Genomic DNA, 21,675 nt, shown 5'->3' on the forward strand with positions numbered 1-21,675 from the left:
CCTCACTTTACATGCTGAAGAAGCCATGCTTTATAAGGGGCCTAGCAGAGGGCCTTGAGGAATGGTTATACTGTGTGCTTTTTGGTGAATGTACTAATACTACAGAAGATGCAGATGCTGTTTGTATTGCTTACTCTTTGATCTTCTTCTTTCCTCTACTTGCTATCCCACTTTTGTTCAGAAGACATACTACAAAATGTAATTTTACTGCAGAAATAAAGTGTACTAAAGTAATGGCTGGGTAGTTGGGTAAAAATGTACATTCATGTGATGTAAATGTTAGTTTATGTGTTCAGTAATCTGATAAATTTGGGAAAAACAAACTCAAATAGAATAAAATATGTGCTTGTACTGTACTTAACATTTACTAAATTAGAGGATATGGCTATTTTCATTAAGCCAAAATTATAAATCTTAACACGTTTCCTAAAGATTTGTCTTAATGACGCGAATTTGATTTCTCTAAGAAGAATTATTTATCTATCTATTTATTTATTTATTATTTTGCAGTATTCTGGATTGAACCCAGGGCTTTGCAAATGCTAGGCAGTGCTCTACCACTGAACTACAAATCATTCTTTTAAAAATTTTATTTTGACACAGGGTCTTGCTAAATTCCCAGCCTGGCTTTGATGTTGGGATCTTCCTCTTTGAGCCTACCAAATAGCTGAAATTATAGATGTGTTCCACTGTGACTGAATAAGAACTACTTTAAAAGTCTACCTCATTTAAGATATTAGAAACTCAGTTTTCTCTAATTTTATAAGACCTTTAGAAATATTCAGTTTACATTTTTTTTTGTAAGACAGTCAGAACAGTGCTTCTTTAATTTATGAGACTTTATAATAGAAAAAACATTTCATACTAACATGAGCAAAAGCCTTTCTGGATTATAGACATATACTATACTATCACAGATGGAAATTAAGGTATACTGTTTACAGTGAACAGATAATCTAGTTTTGAAAAATAAATTTATAAAATAATGTGATATTTTTTCAAGGGCTTTTTAGTGATGTTTTTGATTATTATGAGATTTTTTGCCAAAAACTGAATAAATTTTTAACTTTGGCAGTTATCATGTAGCATTATCTTGCCTTAAAAACTTAAAATTATTCACCGAGTACTTTTTTTGCAAGGAGCAAAAAAGTAAAGAAGAAGGCATACTAGAAGGCTGTTAGGGAAAGGAAGATTTGGAGAAAAGGAAGATTTGGCCTGGGCATCTGAAGTGAACTATTTTTGGCTTTGCTTCTACCAGGAGTGCATTGTTGAGAATGCTGGTAGTAAGAAAGGGAGCATGGGAGGTGAGTCATAAGCTTTATTTGACCACTGAGTTTTTTTTGTTTTTTTTTTCTGTAAGTTGTTTTTCTTCAGATGAGAGTAAAGGACAATCCCATGCATAGTTAGGGTAACTGAATGTGATAATCTGTTGTATTAGAAAGAATGATAAAATTATTTCATTATTCAAAGCTGAGGCAGAGTGATAGAGATATTAGAATGTTATTCCTTACATTTAATTGAAGGGTTACATTAATCTTTCAGTCCTAACCTTGTCAGTTATATTATTTTTACCATTAGGAAATGTCCTCTGCTATGAATAACATAATACTTATTTCATGGGATTCACAATAGGAATCAAGGTTTGTAAGAAGCAGTGAAGTAGGCCTGGCTAAATTTCCTTCACACCTAGTATACCTGTTTCTCAGTGTTTTTTTTTTTTTTTGTGTGTGTTTGTGTGTGATATTTCTATTTTTACTCCCCTTTTCCATTCTGTTCCTTCTTATGTTTTGTCCAGTTCTTTTTATTCTGAAGATTAAGTTTGAAAATTAGTTCTTTGAAGACTTACATGAACATTTATAACTAATAGTCTACACTTCCGTAGCCTCTATTATATTCCTCTATATTCTACAGTTTTATTTTTCTTTATTCCTTCCTTCCTACTTGGGCTGTATGTTTCTTGAAGGAAAGGGAGAACATTTTCATTATCAATTTCCACAGTTAGCAGAGTAGATGGCACATGATGGTATCTGAATAAACATTATTTGAGTGTCTCCTTGAGTGAGTAACAGGTCAAAGGAAGTTGAATAAATTCATGATATCTTATCATAATCATCTTAGAAAAACAGGAGGCAGGTAATCTACTGAAAGGGATGTAAGTACAGTTTCATTAAAATTTGAGTGAAAAGATGTGATGTGGCACAGGGTTTAGGCAGTTTGAAATTTAGTGAGTGGGTCCATGATGGTTGCTCATGATGGGTACTTGATCCATGTGTTCCTCCTCCCTCCTCTCATCTCTATGGAAGGCTTAAAAACAATTTAAATTTCAGCCTGGTGAATGCTCCCATGATAGGTGATCGAAGTGCATTTAGAAATATTTTTAGAAAAATGCATGTATCACATGATTATTTTTATAATAATAATAATTCTGTTCATTAAGTAACTTTGGGCAGAAATGATCTGGAAACAGTTTGTATTACAATTATAACGAATACCAAAAATAGCTACGTATTGTACAATAGTAGCAGAGCATTGAAAAATTTATCCTTCAGATATATCTTTATAGTTCTTTTTATCTGTAGGCAGCATACTAATCAGCTGATACTAAAATGAATGTATTCTACATTGTATACAATTTTCTTTTTATGTGCCACAATGCCTAATGATTTTTCTGCATGGTTTAGGAAAAATGCCTGTTTTTAAATAAAAATTTATATCTATATTAAAATATATTTTTTTGATTTTTTAAGAGATTTTGTCAAAACAAATTTAAAGTTGAGGAACATTGATATCTGGGAATTTTATAAGTTTGTTTCTTATATCAGTCATAAAGTAGATCATAAAGTAGAAACAATCTATTAAATCCTAATAATCTCAAAATAAATAATTTCAACAGTTGTGAATTTTTTAAGTCAAAACTTTTTACTCATTTGCTCTTTTGTCATTTTCAACTACCATTTGATTATACCAAACAAAAGATAATTTAATCGCTTCTAAATCAACTATTGTTTTTCTAAATGGAAAAAATGGAATGACTTAAACTGGTTTTTAATGTGAGAGAATAAATTTTTATTTCATTACTTACTGAATATATATACATATTATATACGAACACACTTCTGAGACAAATGATTTCTTCATTTTTATCAAAATAAAATTTCATAAAGGAGGTAATGGGTAATTGTAAGGGAATTATATCATAACTTGTTGCTTTCTTTCATAGTCCAAAAATTTTGTAAGTGATCTGTTTTAATCACCTTAAAATATCAATTTCTTCTCATCAGTTTACTTTGTAGTAGATACACTTACTGTATTTTTGGTACATTGCTATGTCTAAAAGAAGAAAATCTAAAAGAAACACTATAAGGTGGCAAGCCTGTGGGAAAATACATAAAAAATAAATCAAAGATCAGATCAGTTGTAATTATATTTTTCTATCTAACGAAGCTTATATAGACCAGTTTTGTTTGTTTTGGAGGTGCAGTGTTGGGAAGCTCAAGGCAAAACATGATCACATTCTTATTTTACATAAATGCTCATTTTATATTTTGTGCTGATACAATTTAAAATTTTGTTCAAAAGAAGGAAACTAATTTTGGAAAAAATGGTGATATCTTAGAAATTTTGCTTTATGAATGACCTGAGTATTTTCTGTATAACAAAACTATGTGATTTAGCAAATTCCTATTGAATAAAATATTTTTAATGGATTTTAAATTTTATTTGAAAACTCCTATAACAATCATCTTAGTTTTCTGCTGAAGGATGAAAGATTTTATTTTAATGAGTTCTTAGAGGTAAGGTTTTTATATCTATTTTATGACAGTAAAAATATTATATTTTAACTGGAATATCCAATATTTTTAAGCAACTTTTAGAAATTAAATAATATATAATATAGATTAAAGTAAATCAATGTGGTTTTGCAGAAACTTACTTAAGCATTTGACAAAAGTAAAATTAGACTTTAGTTCTATTAAAGGGTTCTGAGTCTTTGAGAGAAGCAGAATAGAGAAATGGTTTTTCAGTGTAACACAGGCTGATGAATCAGAATAAATTCTACCAAAGTCATAGGAAAACAAATTGAACATAATATTATGGGAACATTAAAGTCTCTCTTCTAGTTCAAAATTTTATTCTTAAAGTTTTTATTTACCTTTATTTTAAAAAGAAATTAAACTTGGGTATGAAACAAAGTATGGAAACAACAAGAATAACATGTTTAGATGTTACTTGATGGAAATGAGGTCTCTTAAAACTCACATAAAGTTACAGTTCATTCACCATGTTACTTTGAAATAATTTTGTTTATTTTAACTATACTGCCTTAAAAATGACTTTTAGGGAATTTTATTTTTAAGTTGAATGGGATTTCAGAGGTAAAATAGTAATTATCCATAAATTGCCATTTTACTTTTATATTTAATGTTTTCTATCTTTTCTTCCCCTTTTCACTATGATATTAGTAGATAATCTTTTTAAAGGAAGTATTGCCAAATTGCTCATCAGTGTTTAAATTTTTGGCCTGAAATACAACTTGGGAAACAAGTAAACATGAAGACACTCAACTATTGAAAATTTTAAGTTTAAAAATATTCTGTGTCAGCCGAAATTATTGAACTTGATCAACATATGGTACCAGCTAGCCTCATCCCCACCCGTTCTTTTGTTATCTTGTTATTGTTATAAGGCTTAATGACAGTTGTATGCCATAGTTCTGGATGTGGGGGTTAGTTCACCCTGGGGAGAAGAAGAGGAAACTGCAGTGTGGATTATGGAAATATGGATTGATCTAAGAAGAGACCTCTGGTAAAAGAATGGGGCTCAAAGAAAAGCTAGGAGAAACTAATGAAAAGATGATGGAATATGATGTGAAAATGATCATTTGAAATCTTTTCTTTCATTCCCAGCTGCTGTGTTTTGCAGAAAAGGAATGCATTTGTGTATTAAGGGAAAGCTAAAAGAGGCGAGATGAATAGTATTATTTATTAGATATATTTTCATTTTGATTCAGATAAATTATGTGCATTTAAATAGACTTGGCATATGTTAAGGCATTTTAAATATTAAGGATATAATGTTAGAGATATTTTTTAGAAATGTTTTATGTCTTGCATAATATTTGGCCTTCTTTAATACACCTATTTTAAAAATTGACCTCATGTTATAATATTATTTTTATTAAATGTGACTGTTTTATTGAGAATATGAATTACTTTTTAACTTAATTATTCAAATAGATAGCTAAATGTTTATCAGTATGTATTTTTTAGATAAGTGATGATATTGCAGCTTATCTTCATTAGTACTGAGTGATAATATCCAGCTGTTTGCCAGATAACAATGCGATCTAGTGGTCATTTTTTGCAAAATACAGATGCTAAGTACATGTGGCTTGAACTTGTTTCTGACATCTTCGTATACGAGATTGTTCCCTGATTCTACAGTTTGGGAAAAGTTAGACTAGGAGAAATTTAGCATGAGAGTATAAAAGTAAGGCTTTTGGGAAGAGGGTCATATTTTAAAAGAGGATGGTGTTTTCAATTTATGTAAAGTATTCCAGAAGAATATTTTTTTTTTTTTTAAGTTGTAGGAAACCTTTGACTGAAGTTAAGGAGAGAATGATTATATGGACTTTACTTGTGTAAATGAACTTAAAAAGCTAAGATATAGCATCTCAGAGAATATCTGCTGCTTCTATACACCTCAGCCTTATTATAAACTTATAATGATAAGTTTAGTTTGATAATCATACTCTATGACTTTTACATAAATATTTTGTTTTGAAAGAGATGGATAATATATCTGACTTCCTCTTTCAAATCTGATAGATTCTAGCTGGCCAGGTAGGATCATTTAATATTTTGCATTGCAAATTTCAATGGTTCAAAAATTTTGTTGATTATCCATGGAGTTAAATCAAGTAAAAAAGTGTGACTTGATTACTTCTAGGATATGGAATATGAAGGAGGGAGAATAATATTAAATAATTCTAAGTTTAGAGCCTTCAGGTGTAGAAGGACAGTATATGAAATTAAGCACAAGAACTTGTTAAAATAGGCAAAATTAATTTAGTGTGACTGGAAAGGATGGAGCTTGATGTTGAGTATAAAGATTGTTGGGTCCAGATTAAGAGCTTTGGTTTATGTTCTTTGGTGGTGACCTTTAGGAACTAAGTGATAACCATGAAGGGTATGTAGGTAAGCAGATTTCCAGATATTCCATCTGTATTTTAGGAGGATAATTTTAGGGTAAGTGCTTTGTAAAGGAGAACAGGAGCTTGTTTGAGATATGGAGACTAAGTGGAAGTCCATTGCAAATGTTGAAAAGAACTGTTGAGAGTCTGAACTAAGGAATCAAAGATAAAATGGAAAAGGGAATGAATTTGAGATTATTATTATTTTTGTTTTGGAGAAATAGATACATGAGATCTGCCCTCTTCATAAAGTGTCCCCCTCTTCCCACCCCCTGGCAATTACCATTTGTCTTTGTTTCTAGGAGTTTAACTATTTTATATACTTCACATAAGTAGAATCTTTCTAACAAATATTTATTTCACTTAGCAAGTTGTCCTCAAGAGTCATCCACCTTTTTGCATATGGTAGGATTTCATCCTCCTTCTACTTTCTCTTCTTCTTGTTCTTTTTTTTTTTTTTCCTTTTTTGCTATGCTGGAGATTGAATCCAGGGCCTTACATATGCTAGGCATGTACTCTATCAGTGAGCTATACCTGTAGCCAGATTTCCTTCTTTTTAAGACTGAATACCATTTAACTGTATGTATATGTCATATATCCTTTATCCATTAATCTATCAGTGCAGATACATTATCTCAATTGTGAAAAATGCTGCAATGAACATAGGAGGTCATATATCCCTTTGAAATCCCTATATTACTTATTTTGATAAATACCCAGAAGGGGAATTGCTGGATTATATGGTAGTTGCATAAGGAACTTTTTTCCATGCCTACTGTCCTACATTCTCTACCTACCAACAGTGTGTAGGGGTTCCATATTCTCTATATTCTTTCAAACACTTCTCTTTTGGTTCTTTTTATTTTGTTTTTTTGATAGTGGGCATCCTATTAGGAGTGAGTATCCCATTGTGGTTTCAATTTGTATTTTCCTCACAATTCGTGATGTTGAGCATCTTTTTTCATGTACATGTTAGACATTTGAGTGTCTTATTTGGAGACATGTCTGATCAATCCTTTGCCCATTTTTTAATCAGGTTTTTCCATCATCTTGCTGTTGGGTTATAGGAGTCCCTTATATATTTTGGATATTAACTCCTTAACATATGTATGGTTTACAAATATTTTCTCCCATTCTGTATGGTTTGTCTTTTCACTGTTGGTCATTTTTTTTTTTGGTGCTTAGAAACTTTGAAATTTGATGTAGTCCATCTTTCAGTGTTTGCCTTCTAGCCTCTGCATTTATCCATGCACATCTATATCACATATATTGGTGGTACATTCAGGAGATCATTGCCAAGCCCCACAACATGGATCTTTCCCCCTATGTTTTCTTCTAGGAGTTTTAAACTTTCCAGTCCTTTTAAGTCTTCAATTTTGAGTCAATGTTTTTGTATAGTGTAAGATAAAAGTCCAATTTTATTCTTTGCTATATGAAAATACAGTTTTCCAAAAACCGTTTGTTAAAGGGATTTGTGTTTTCTACATTAGCTATTCTTGAAACCTTTGTTAAAATCATTTGACCATACATACATGGGATTATTTCTGGGCTTTATTCTGTTCCATTCATCTGTGTGTTTATGCCAGTATCATACTGTTTTAATTACTGTAGCTTTGTGATAGTTTTTGAAATCATGATATGTGATGTCTCCAGCTCTGTTCTTTGTCAAGAATCGTTTGCATATTTGAGTCCTTTTAGTTCCACATCAATTATAGGATCTTTTTTTAGTCCTATAAAAAATGTCACTGAAAGTTTAGGGATTTCATTGAATCTGTAGATCACTTTATGCTGTATGGATATTTTAACAATGTTAAGTCTTCCCATCCATAAACTCAAGATGCCCTTCCATTTATTTATATGTTTTAAAATTTCTTTCATCAGTATTTTATAGGTTTTAGTGTATAAACCTTTTACTTCCTAGGTTAAATTTATTCATAAGTATTTTCTTCTTTTTGTTGCTATTTGTAAATGGGATTATTTTTTCAATATCTGTTTCAGATAGTTTGTTGTTAGTATATAGAAACACAACTAATTTTTGTACATTGATTTTTGCATCCAGTAACTTTTGCTAAATTAGTTTGTTCTGTTACTTTTTGATGGTCTCTTTTGGGCTTTTTACATATAAGATATGTCATCTGTGCAGAAATAAATTTCCTTCTTTTCAATTTAAATGCCTTTTGTTTATTTTGCTTGACTTGTTGCTCTGACTGGGACTTCTACTATTATAGTGAATGGCAGTGGCAAAAGTTAGCATTATTGCTTTGTTTCTGATCTTAGAGGAAAAGCTTTTAGTTTTCCACCTGTAAGTATGATGTTAACTGTGAATTTTTCATATATAGCCTTCATTATTTTGAGGTAATTTCCTTTTCTTCTGTCTTGAGATTTTAAAAAAATCTTAAAAATTTATTGAATTTTGTCAATGCTTTTTCTGCATCTTTTGGAAGTTCTATAAGAAATTGAGTAAAAGAGGGCTGAAGTTTCTAGTTTTAAAACTTAAATGATGATGCTATTAATTAAAGACAAAGAAGTTTTGAGGAGAACAATTAGATAAGTCTTTGAAACAGTGTGTTTTACTTCTTTCTATATTCTTAAAATATTAATAGTTGCAAATGTAAAAAAAATGTGCACCCTTGGGAAGACATGGGGCATTAATATTAAGAAAAACCTTTTCTAATGCTTTCCCAGTACTTTACACTTGTTAATTCATGTAATTTTCACTTAAATCTACAAAACAGATATTAGAAATTATATCCTTTTATAAATAAGGAAACTGAGGCACAGAGAGGTCAATCACTTGCTCAAGGCTCCAGAGTTAATTAAGTTGCGGAACATTGCTTTAACCAAGGCAATCTGAACTCAGCATTTATACACTTAACTGTTATGCTATTCTGCCTCTGAATTATAAAGGCATGTATGTCCTAGCATGCTTAAAGTTTCATTGTGTTGAAACTTTTCTTTACTATGTGAATTAACTTATCTAATCTTCAGCATGCCCTTGTTATTTCATAGATAAGGAACAATTATGTACATGATTTTATATAGCTGTGAAGTAGCTATATTGGACTCTAAACCTAGCATTCAGTCCAGCAAGCCCAAGTTTTTATCCATTATATGACAGTGAGAGTAGATTCCTCACTGAGACCCTGGAAAACACCAATAGGGAGGCTTATGGAGAAGGAGTTGGGTGGTAGTATGAAAAGAAGTGACCAAGATGGACGGATAGAAAAAGAGAATGTGGACATCTGGGGAAGATACTTTTGAGCTGGATGAGATTAGTCAGAAGCATTGGTTTTCTCAGATCCAGGGGCGGAACACTTTCATCTGTGAATCCCAAGTGTTTTATATATAGTAGATATACTCATATTAAATGATGTTCATTAAATGGATGCTCAATATTACAAAATTAAAATACGATAGAGGATGGAGAATAGACTAGTTCATGTAGATATCCAAGATCACTGGCAGCAGTAGCTTGAAAAGACTGAAAAACAAAAGGGGGTTAGAAATTTGTTGAATGTCTTGAAAGTATGCTTTCAGGACATTTACAGTGTAATGAGCTATTTTACTTTGTAGCTCATGAAAGGTCAAATCAAACTTTATATAATCTGTCTTAATCTGCTTTTGTAAGTAAGGTGCTCTTGTTTTTATATTACTCCTTATTTTCCCTATATCCCAAATAAAGTAGTGTTTTGTAAAGAATAAATAAAAGATTTGAGATAATTTATTCAGGGGAAATATAATAATTAATGTAACTGTGAAAGCATATCAAGCAAAATGTTTAGAAATGTTTTAGGACTTCTCTCATACATTGAGTAAAATCCTTTAAAAGAGACACAGGAAACTGTGCTTTCTCTTTAAGGTTACTTGTGCCAAAGTGGCCTAGATTAGGGCTGAGCAAAGCTCCTTGCTGTTTGGTAAGGGCTGTTTGATGGCTTTCTGTACGTAAAAGAAGCAATGTTCATTTTTCAGTTTCTCATAGAAAGGGTCCTCCATTATAAAAACGACGAACAAAATTGGCACCTTCACTTAGAGTCTCAGCAAGAGGCCAAAGATTACATCAGCAGGGAGTGTGAACTAAATTTTTATTTCAAGAGGTGGGTGTTCTGTAATGGGTGCGGCAGAATAAGTTTGCAACATGATAGCTCACAGTATTTCTATTTAGAAATACTTACTTAAACCACTTATAACTTCAAATTAAAAATTATGGGCATGTGCATATTTTATAAGAAAAATCTTGCATAATTTAATATCACCTAAAAATACAGAAGAGAAATTGGAGCTCCTGGATTATTGAGTTTTTTAGTTCAGCTTTCTGGCTAAATAAAACCTGAGTCAGTCTTTATTTTAATTTCTAAGTACTTAGTTCCTGCTTTAAATTGAAGGACTTAAAAAGTCCAATAAAATTTATTGAATAAAGTTGCTAAAAGTATAATAACTGACCCCAGTGTGTTTGTCATCTGAGCTAAAGTTTTCTATTTGGCCGCAAGATGTAGACAGCTTTGATCCATCTACAGATTCTCAGAACCTAAGCTAATGAAATACCTTCTCAATTCTTTGTCCATTTTTATGGACCTCATTTAATCTTATCCTGCCTGTGTTACTCTAGTATTTTTTACTTGATCTTATATAACCTTTTTCTAAATGCAACATAGATTTTAAATAAAATACTTCAAATTCATTTATCATTTTGTTCAACTGAGAATCATTTTAAGTTCTTATTTACAAGTCTCTTACTTGAAAGAAGTTAGGTATATTTTTTGACACAAATCTTATATCTTCAGTAGTAACAAACAAGCATAGATATGAGCAGTATCTTTTTTTTTCCCCCAGAGCTTACTTTTAAGAGAACAGAACAGTCTAGGTCAAGTAAAACTCATATTTGTGATTACATATTGCCCCACCTCTTGACTTTTACCATTTGTTGATTCTCTGCCATTTTATTTTCCATAAATATAACTGGTTGAAGTTTGATTCTGAAGTATTAATTGAAGTATCTTAACTTTTCATATATATGAATAATACCTATCATAGAGACGAAGTAGGCATCAGATATATGGATCTGCTAATTATAGATTACAACCTGGTTGGGGAAAAAAGAGCAAAGCAAAATGCGTAGGTTGGGGCATAATGGCTTTCAGCTTCAGGTTGTGGGTCTACCATATTTCATTACATTATTATCACAGATTTTATGCCAGTTTATCCCAATTTTTACAAAAAATTGGAAGTTTTTAAAAAAATTGTTCCAGTATTACATAAAAATCATTTATTACTAAATTGTCTTTGATGCAAGATTAGGATGCATGGAATTATTATGAATATATATTAATGCCATTGTGATGATTATGCCGTGAAATATGGAGATGCTGACTTTACCATTTGCTAGCTGTATGACTTTTCTCAAGTTTTAGCCTCTCTGTTCCTCAATTTAGTATTTTTCACATTTAAAAGAGAATGAAACACAGAGTGTTGTAAGGATTAAACTAGTTAATATATGTTAAGTGCTTAGGTCAGAACTTGGCACATAGTAAGCAATTATTTTATTGTATTTTATCTAATAAGAGGATAGAAAAGAAAGCTTGAAGACTGTTTTAAATTACATTTCTTTAAAAGGGCTGTCAGGAAATTGATTATGATGGTACTAAACAGTGTCATTTCATGAGCTCAATTTTATTTTTTCTCAGCCTGAGTGGTGTGTCAGCACTGGTTAGGCTTTAAGGAAACTCCAAGTAGAACGAGCACTTGAAGATTTTGGAGATACATTTGTTCCAATTGATTATGCCAGTTATAATAACTAGAACTTTCTGGCTAACTACTAATTTCACCCATCTGGCTGCTGGCTCATCAATCACATATTGTGACTACTATACCAGAAGTGGATGAACCCCCCAACCTGTGCACTTCCTTCTCCCTTCCTTCCTGCTGTAGTTCTGCCAACTTCTCACTTTTCATTTCGTTACTTACATGTGATCTCTTTCCTTGGAACTTCTGACTATGCTTCACCAGGAACTTCCCTCCCAAATTTGGTTTGTTTAACTTCTTCTGGACTCCCTGGTGTTTTTCTCTTTTTCTCCCTGTTGCTCTTACTACCCTGCGCATTGCTTAGCTATGATTGCTATTCATACATTGTATATTTATAAAATCAACATAAAAACATTACTTATATAAATAGGTTCACAGTGAGTTTGTGAATGTATGAATTAGTACTGATTAGATTTTATACTTAATAGTCTTTATAGATCAATTGACTTTTTGTAATTTTGTAATTATAATTTATTTGCTGTAGACAAGGCCTTCGAATAACTGAATGGACAATCAATTATGTTTTTCCAAACACTCAAAATAAATAATAATTCTCATATCTGTGGGTGATTTTTCAGGCTCCTAGGCCCTTTATGGCTCAGAGATATAATAAATGTGTCATTGCTCCTAGAATATGAGCCCTTTAAAGATACTTTTTCACACCTTGATTCATAGACACCCTGATTTAATCTCAGCAACAAAGGTCTTATTATTTCTTAAAACACCTCAGACAAACAAGACAAGATTCCTGCATGATTTATCATAAGAGCCACTATTGAAGCAGTTTAGGGATGGTTCTCCATAAGGTTCCAGGCAGAACCTGAACAAAAAAAGGTGGGGGGATAATTGTAAATTACTCTTCTGAAATATGTATCTCTGTGCCATCTGTTGCACAAAAATCAGTTTTCTAATATAAGTGTTGGGAAATGAAGGGAGAATATTTGCATGAATATGAAGAAGGAAAGAATATGAAGAGGGAAAAAATGTGAAGGGTCCAGATATGAAAAGTGAGAAATAATATGATCATTAAGACTGAGGAAAAATTAAAAATATGTTAACAAAGAACAAAAAGAAATTACCTCACAATTCAAGAAAATAGAAAACATGATTCTGGAATAGAGGAAGTGGTAGAAAGAGGATGTTTTCAAAGTGGACTTTCAGGAATATCTTTTGCCAAGACAGTTAAGGGAAAGTCCTAATTTGAGATTGTGGAAGAGAGTGAAAAATACTTCCATTACTTAAATTGGTCACTGCTTTACATAAGTTTGGTATTTGATTTTTGTTAAGTGGATTGAGGAATAAGTACATGAATGAAAAAGGAATTTTATTAATCTCCCCTTAAATGAAAAATATCTGCTGACATAGCTTTTTGAAGAAATGTTTAATTTGAAGAAAGCAGCCGATTCGAAGGAAGTAAGCTTCCTGAACATATCGAAATCATCAGATATGACCATTGTATGACAGTATTTGCGTCTATTGTGTTGGTTAAAAAGAAGTGGTTGGATATTCCCAATATGTCCATATGTGCATCTATGTCTATATCCAAATACACCTATATAAAATATATGAAAAATCTTAAAGGGAGGTAGATGAATTATTCAATAAATACTTTATTATTTTATAATCTCACTATATTAAAGTTTTGGCAACAGAACACAGGACCTTTAATGTTATAATTAACTCAGTAAATACTTATTAATATAAATATCTTTCTTCATTTAATTTAGTAACATGTAGCTAATAAAGATAACAGTTGTTTGGAGAATTTTATTTTTGTTATTGGTTCATCATAGTTATAATATTACATTAGGATATATTTTGACATAATTTTAAATGCATGGAGTATAGTTTGCTCCAATTAAGTTCCCAGTACTTACCCTTACTCTCTCCCACCTCCCTCCCCCTGTTCCCTTTCCTGTATTGTACTGATTGGTTTATTTATACTTTTTAAAAGAATTAGTGTCTTGTTGGATATACATAATGGTAAGATTTACTGTAGTTTATTCATATATATAGTCAGATTCATCCCATTGTTTTCCCCTTATCTTGTCTATCTCAAACCCCTTTTTCTTCTCCCCTGATCTTTTTTTGGTATTGACTTCATCAATGCAAATAATATTCCCCCCCAATTTATTTTTTCTCTCTCTCCTGTACCCTAATTTTAGATTAGTTTCCTCATATCAGAGAAAACATTTGAACCTTAACTTACTGAATCTGACTTATTTCATCACTTAGCATTATAGTGTCCATAATTTCATTCTTTTTTATGGCTGAGTAACATTTCATTGTGTATACATATATATACCAAAATTTCATTATTCATTCATCTGTTGAAGGACGCTTAGGTTGGCATTTGTCAAAGTAAAAAGCAGTCATTTATGTTTAAAACACCAGAGAAAGAAGGCAGAGAAGGAACTTACTCAACATTGTAAAAGCTATATATGACAAACCCAAGGCTAATATCAGACTAAACAGAGGAAAACAAAGAATTTCCTCTAAAAGCAGGAACAAGACAAGGATGCCCACTTTCACCACTCCTATTCAATTTAGTCCTTTAAAATCTAGCCAGAGCAATCAGGCAAAAAAAGGAAATTAAAGGAATACAAATAGGAAAAGAAGAGGTCAAATTATCCCTGTTTTCTGATGACATGATCCTATATTTAGAAGACCTAAATTCTACCAGAAGACTTCTAGAGCTGATAAACAAATTTAGTAATGGAGCATGATACAAAATCAGTATACACAAATCAATTGCTTTTCTACACTCCAGTACTGAATCTGCTGAAAAAGAAATTGTGAAAACTATCCCATTCACAATAACCTAAAAAAAAAAAAAGTCTAGGAATTAATTTTTTTTTTTTTTACCTGTCCGAGATTTTATTAGTGGGACCATAGTGGCCAGTCACAGAAGATAAGGGGGTCGAGAGAGAGAGAGAGAGAGAGAGAGAGAGAGAGAGAGAGAGAGAGAGAGGAATTAATTTGACAAAGGACATGAAAGACCTCTACAATGAAAAGTGTAGAACCACTGGGAAAAAAAGAAAAAAAGAAATTGAAGAAGACCTTAGAAGTTGGAAAGACCTTCCATGTTCTTGTATAGGCAGAATTAATATCATCAAAATGGCTTTGGTGCATTTTATACGCTGGGCATTGTCCTAATCATTTTACATGGATTTACTTGGACCTCACATAAATCCTTAAATAAATCCACATTTAATCCTATGATATAGGTACTAATTTTTGTCCATTTCTTAAATGAGGTAACTGAAGTACCTGGCCAGTAGATTGCATAGCCAGTGTTTAGATGTTAGCTGTTTGACTCCAAAGCAGTGTCCACTGAATCACTCTAACAAGTCAACTTTGGGAACTCAGTTGGTAGAGTGCTTGCCTTGCACGCACAAGGCCCTGAGTTCAATCCCCAGCACCATAAAAAAACAAACAAAAAAACAAAAGAAAATAAGTCATCTTGTATATATACTGGTGTGCATGCCTGTCTTATCTCATAATCTAATCTTGAGTTTTCCCACTTCAGAAAATCATGAATCATATTTTTTTTTTTTACCCATCACAGCATTGATTTGTGGGTGGATATCCTGATAGCTGATAAATTGACTGATATAAAACTCCTTTGTTTAGAAAACTTGAAGCATCTTCAAACTTATGTTACTCCAACTTGTCTTGACCTAAATAATTGGTTGATACTCACTTTAAAATACCCTAGTATCTACAAATGCATTTAAATATTATGGGAAGTATCTATTTTTTTTAAAAAAACTTATTTCACTCAATCTAAAGATGTTACTAGTTACAATAGGAATGAATGAAGCAAAGAGTAGTTACATTAGTCTGAGAGGGTGTGAAGTTCCATTGTCATTATGGAAAAAGAAAGGACGCCTTCCTAAATGGCTTTTTCATAGAGTTGGGTAATGCTGTTCAAATCCTTGCTTAAAAGTGAAGGATAAAAATTTAACTCATTAAGTCTCAAGTTTTCAATTCTGTAGAGGAAAAATGGTTTGTAATGGGTTAAAGGCAGTTTGTAGTGGAATTTATTACAAGAAAACTCTGAAACCCATTTGTTTTAAGTATCCTTTCATGCTTTTAAAATGTTTCTTTTTATTAAATTAGCAAAAGTAAACATTTTTTTTTTGTGTGTGTGTGTGTATGTGTGTATAGGTACATTTTGTATTGTCACTGTGCACTGCCTTTTGGGTGGGGGAACTGGGGATAGAACCCAGGGGTGCTTTACTTCTTAATTACATTCCAGCCCTTTTAATTTTTTTTTATTTTGAGACATGGTCTCTCTAAGTTACTGAGAATCTTGCTAAATTGTTGAGGCTGGCCTCCAACTTGTGATGCTCCTGTCTCATCCTTAGCCTATCACTGGAATTACAGGTGTGTACCACCACACCCAGTCTCCTGCATTGCATTGGATCTGGGCTATTTCATTAGCATTAGATCAAACTGAAGTGATAGGAGACGGAGTAGATCTTATCACCTAAGACTGATACATATAGAATTAAAATTTTTGAAATTTGTATTTCTTAGCAGTTTTAAAAATAATTGTATTTATTTCAAGGCAGTTATTTTTTGTTTTGTTTTGTTTTGTTTTTGTGGTGCTGGGGATTGAACCCAGGGCCTTGTACTTGGAAGGCAAGCACTCTACCAACTGAACTACATCCTCAGCCCAATGGCAGTTATTTTAATTTATTAATAATAAAATTCATCAAAAAGTTTTGATAAATGCATTTCTAATTTAATCACTCTGTTAGGAGGCTGAGGGTATATGTAGCTCAGTGGTAGAACACTTGCTCATTATATACAGGGTGCTGGGTTTGATCCCTAACACTACAAAGAAAAAGAAAAAAAGTAAATAATCACCTTTTTATTAAAACTGTGTGTGTGTTTTCCTGGAAAATTTAAATATCTGGTAGTGTCCCTGATAGTTCGCTATTATGCCCTGAAATATTTCAGTGCACAGTTTGGGAATTTCAGTTCTGCATTATGCAACCTGCTCATGGCTGTGTCACTCAGTAAATGTTTCCTTTAAGAAAAAAAAAAAAACAACCTTATTACTCTCTTATATAAAACACATATAGATTGAAGGAATACATGGTGTTAATTCTCATTTATATGGAAAGATAGTACTTAAAATTAAGCAGTCATCTTTTTAGAAATCTATGGCCTTTGTGAAAAATGTAATTAATATGACAAGTGAACCTTTTGTTTTTGCAAAATTATTCTGAAAGTGTTATTCATGTAAATAAAATCATGGATATTTGAAAACTGTCCTTTTATAACATTGTGATATATTTTTCTTGAGAACTTTAGTGAAAATTTTATTATCTGATTAATTTGATTTTCAGGATTCTTTGGAGAAAAATGTTGCTTCACCCAAACTTCTTTATAATTACATGTGTCATAGTTGTTAGAATGTGAGTGGGTCTGAATTCTGACTTTTTCTCTAACCAGTCTAAGGCAAAACTGATCATAGGTAGCTAGTGCTCCTGTCAGTGATTAGTTTAGGGTGATTGGTAACCCTGTGGCTAATTAGATACAATGGGAAAGTCAGGGGTGGGGAAAGGTTTCCTCACTGATATTAAACACTGCATACTGCTATATTGCCGTTGTGTCTTGGTGTGATGTTCTGAACTTTGCTAGCTTGTTCAGTGACCATGAGTAGAGAAGTAGTTGAGGACAAAGCTAGGAGACTCAGCACAGCGTAGCAGAAGGAGTCCTTGAGGACCATGTTGAATTAAACAGTCCTTGAACAAGTCTGCCTTGTCTCTCTGTTTATATATGTGTTAAATACTCTTAGCTGATAAAGTTATTTCTATTCCTTAACTGTAGATGCTATTCAAACTGAAGCAAAAAACTCAGGACCCTTGGGGGATTGCAGTATAAGTAATCAAATGTGTTTTGAAAAACATAAGTGATTCTGTTCTCATCTTCCTTCTAAACCTTTCCCCCCCATTGAGAACTTTTGGAATAAGTTATGAAACTGAATTAAAGGATTTGGTGAAAGATGGTTTATATGGAGAGGCCAAGGAAAAAAGAGGTGTCTAGATGACTTCCATGTTTTAGGCTTAGGTAACTGGGTAGATGGTGCTGTCATTCTAGATAAAAAGCACTATATAACTCAAAGAACAACTTGTTTTGTACATAATGTGAGGTATCTGGGACTATCTGGAAAGTGATACCAGAAAGTTGGTAGGCATATAGTCCTGGAGTTCAAAGATATGTCCAAAGTATAAGATGAAGAGTAGTTGTAGTTTTGAAACCCTACGTATAGATAAGGTGCAGATACTCCTTAATGAGTAGGGAAGAGAAAAATATGGAACTTCAGAGAACACTAGTATTTCAATATAGAGTAGGAGTCGAAGTGGTTGAGGAGGAAAAAAAAATGATTACTGATATCCACTATGAAAAATCTCATTTCGTGTTAGTTTTTCTTTTTTTTTTTTTTCCCAGAGAAATTCTGATACCTTTGTAGTTATGGAACTTACTGTTTTTTTTTTTAAAGGCGAATTCTTTCTGAAATGCTTGTATTACTTGATCAATTTGTAATGTTAAATGGTAACCTCATAGAATAAAAAGCTAGCACTATCAGTTAATTCTCTTCTCTTTTATAAGATTGACATAGGACCAAGAAATATATAAATTTTCATTAGTCCTTGTCTACAGTCATTAATATGATAATAGATGTCTTGTTTTTAAGATTTAAACAGACATTTATTATTGCTGCTTGTATTTTACTATGCATATTTTTGTATTCTGTTCTATTCCTCTTGTTATTTCTGTTTTTATCATTTGATATGTGTTAGCTGATATGTTCTTTTATATAAGAATAATATATTCAGGAGAGTTAGGAGTTCTGGAACTTCTAAATAAGGAAATTGGCTAAGGAAATCTTTTTAAAAAAATGAAAGCCTGTAGAAACAGGAAACTGATAACTTCTAGAAAGCATTGCCTTAAACCTTTCATGTAATCTGTGAATGCAAATCTAGAATTGTGTGTGCATGCATATGTGTCATATTAAAAATTGTGTGGTGGAAGTATCAGCCATTTATGAGCATTTTCCCCAATAAATGTAGAAATAAAATTTTCAATTAGCGCTATTGCTAAAAGCGTTGAAAAAACTGTTTGAATATTTATTCCTCCCTCCAACTCTCTTTCTTTTCTTTTACAACTTCAGTTTGAATAGCACCTGTAATTAAGGAAGAAAACCGAGCCCTGGGAGCTAGGTAGGACTTCCAGCTATTGATCTGTGTAAACCCTGCTTATACTGTCAGGGGAGAAACAGTCAACTGCTGAGCTGCTTTGTCACTGACATAAGCTGAGAGAGGATTTTTTTGTCTATACTGTTTATACACTAGTCTATAGACCTGCTGGCTGGTTGAATTTTAAAGAGTGCGGAGGTTTAAAGACTTGTCCCCTGAGGGATGCTTCTGCCAGTTGGGAAGCGAGCTGAGGCTGTTTTGCAGAAGTGTGTGCATGTGTGTTGCTTTTGGAAAAAAGGAGGGGGGTGGTGTGAAAGACTGAGCAACTAACTGAGAAGCTTCCTTCTTAATTTGAGTCTTAACATTGATGTGACATATATGACTAATTTGGATATATTTATAGGTGGACCCTGGATTTAGACTATTATAGAAATTACATATGCAGTTTTGTAGGAGGATATCTGAATAATGTTCATGTCTGTAGTAAATTGAATGGCTTCACTTGATGCAGCACAAGTTAAAGATTAAGCAACAGTCAAGTAAAAATAAACTATTCTTATTTGTGATGAACTATTTTTTTAGTAATTTACTTCCAGTTTGGTGACTCCTGTAATTAAATTTAACAATATATTATCAGTAGTAAAATAGCTTTCTCCAGATATGGGGCCTGTGCTCTTGCATTTAAAGGTCCATGCTCATAAGGAAGCCTGGGTACAATGCCCTTAAGGGTAGAAGTGTGCTGGTTTTTTTTTACACCAGGCTTTTCCTTTTTGCTTCCGTGAGTTAAGGCTTTTGGAGCTTTCTTAGATCTTGATATAGGAATTCTACAATGTTTTATTATTGTTATTCTATTGCAGTGTACACTTTGAGAGAATTCAAGACATTCTACTCAGCACTATATTTATATGTTGGGTTTAAAAATTTGATATTGATGATTTCACAAGGTATTAGTTTTATTGCTGAAGAGGTGGTTGTTAAAGTATTTTTATTGGGGATGATGAAGATATTTGCTTTTCTCCCCATTTTTAATAGGAAATAGCCTCATACATCTTTGCTTTGTTTTCTAAAATCACCAGGGCTTTGAATTTGTATGATATTGTCTTCAATTCTGAAGTTTAGCTTTTGAGTCAGTTAATTTGAAGTAAATTTTCAGATCTAGTGAGATTTATTCTTTCTTTCTTTCTTTCTTTCTGAGTACCTGACAATGTTTTGCATTCTGTTCATAATTGTTAAAACTTGTGATTTCTGAAATTTTTAAAAATTATTTTTAGTACAAAATCATTGAAGGTTTCAAAATCAGATTATTTCTATGCTACATAAAACATTGATTTTAATATGAAGCAATTTTTAAATTAAAGTGCCCAGAATATATGTTATAGTTTAATGTAAAGGTTTGCTTATAGATATACATTCATTATTTAAGATAAAACTTAGTTCCAAGTGTTATGATTTTTTTCTATAGAAAATTTTTTCATTGTTAAACCATTTGAGTATGGGACATGTAGAATTGTAACACCTCTCAGTGATTCATTCAGCTGCCAACTTCATTCCCTTTTCTCTGCCTGCATTTTAATTGAAACAACATTTATATTTTTGAGCCAGGATCTGTCAGAAGTCCCTATGGCTAGTCTGTGGTACAAGTAGCAGCAGACTTAGCTTACCCATATGGTGCAGTGCTTCCTGTAAAATCCATATGGCCTTGTTGAAGGGAATCCCAGCGGGATGTGAAGGGTGTTAATACCCTTCAGGCCAGGACTTTCCCTCCTGGGGCTTCCGTGGCATTGTCAGTGCAATCTGCCAAAGCACAAACTTAATTCCTTTTTAATAATCAATTATTTTAGTCTAGGAACCTGTGCTATTTTTCTTCAGGGGGAAAAAAACCCAGCAAACTTTTTTCCCCCTAGAAAATGTCTCAGCATTTTAACTGCACCTTTAAAAAACATTCTAAAGCTTCTTGTTTCTTCTTTTAATTTGCATTTGTAGGAAGTACTACAGAGCGTGCCAAAGTTCTGTTTCCCCTTTGACGTTGAAAGGTACCGTATGAGCCACTATTTAAAATAATTTTATCTCATCTTAGTGCATACTTTAAAATGATTTCATGTGCTTTTTTTTTGATAAAATGAAACATGTTTTCATTGTTTCTAGAGAAACAGTGGAGACTAGAAATTCAAAGTTAAATAATATTGGAACGAAGAAGATTATTGTATCTTTTACTTTCTCCATTGTGGTGAGTTAGGAGAAATCTTAAAGCAGTATTGCCAATAGGTTGTATTTCTTCCATTTATTCTTCAGGTATACATTGTAAGCACTAGCAGAATAAAAGAAACGTTCCCTGATCAGAGCCTTTGAATTGTGTCTTTTCAAATTAAGTGTATATGTTCTCATTTCTATCTCACTTCATCCTAATTGAAAAGACCATCTGTATGATGTTGTAATACTCATGGCTAGTTGTCTCCCAAGTGTAGCTTC

At 32.2% G+C, this 21,675-nt stretch overlaps 1 protein-coding gene across 1 annotated transcript in view; it reads left to right on the top strand.

The window, feature by feature from the left end:
* Dennd1b (DENN domain containing 1B) overlaps positions 1-21,675 on the top strand; it is a 245,765-nt gene that overhangs the window by 72,057 nt on the left and 152,033 nt on the right. Inside the window, exon 4 of the mRNA XM_027945669.2 lies at positions 21,190-21,239. Coding sequence (XP_027801470.2) covers positions 21,190-21,239 — 50 coding nt within the window. The remainder of the gene's footprint in view (positions 1-21,189; positions 21,240-21,675) is intronic.

The sequence above is a fragment of the Marmota flaviventris genome, chromosome 12 (assembly GCF_047511675.1).
Source record: "Marmota flaviventris isolate mMarFla1 chromosome 12, mMarFla1.hap1, whole genome shotgun sequence".
NCBI lineage: Eukaryota > Metazoa > Chordata > Mammalia > Rodentia > Sciuridae > Marmota > Marmota flaviventris.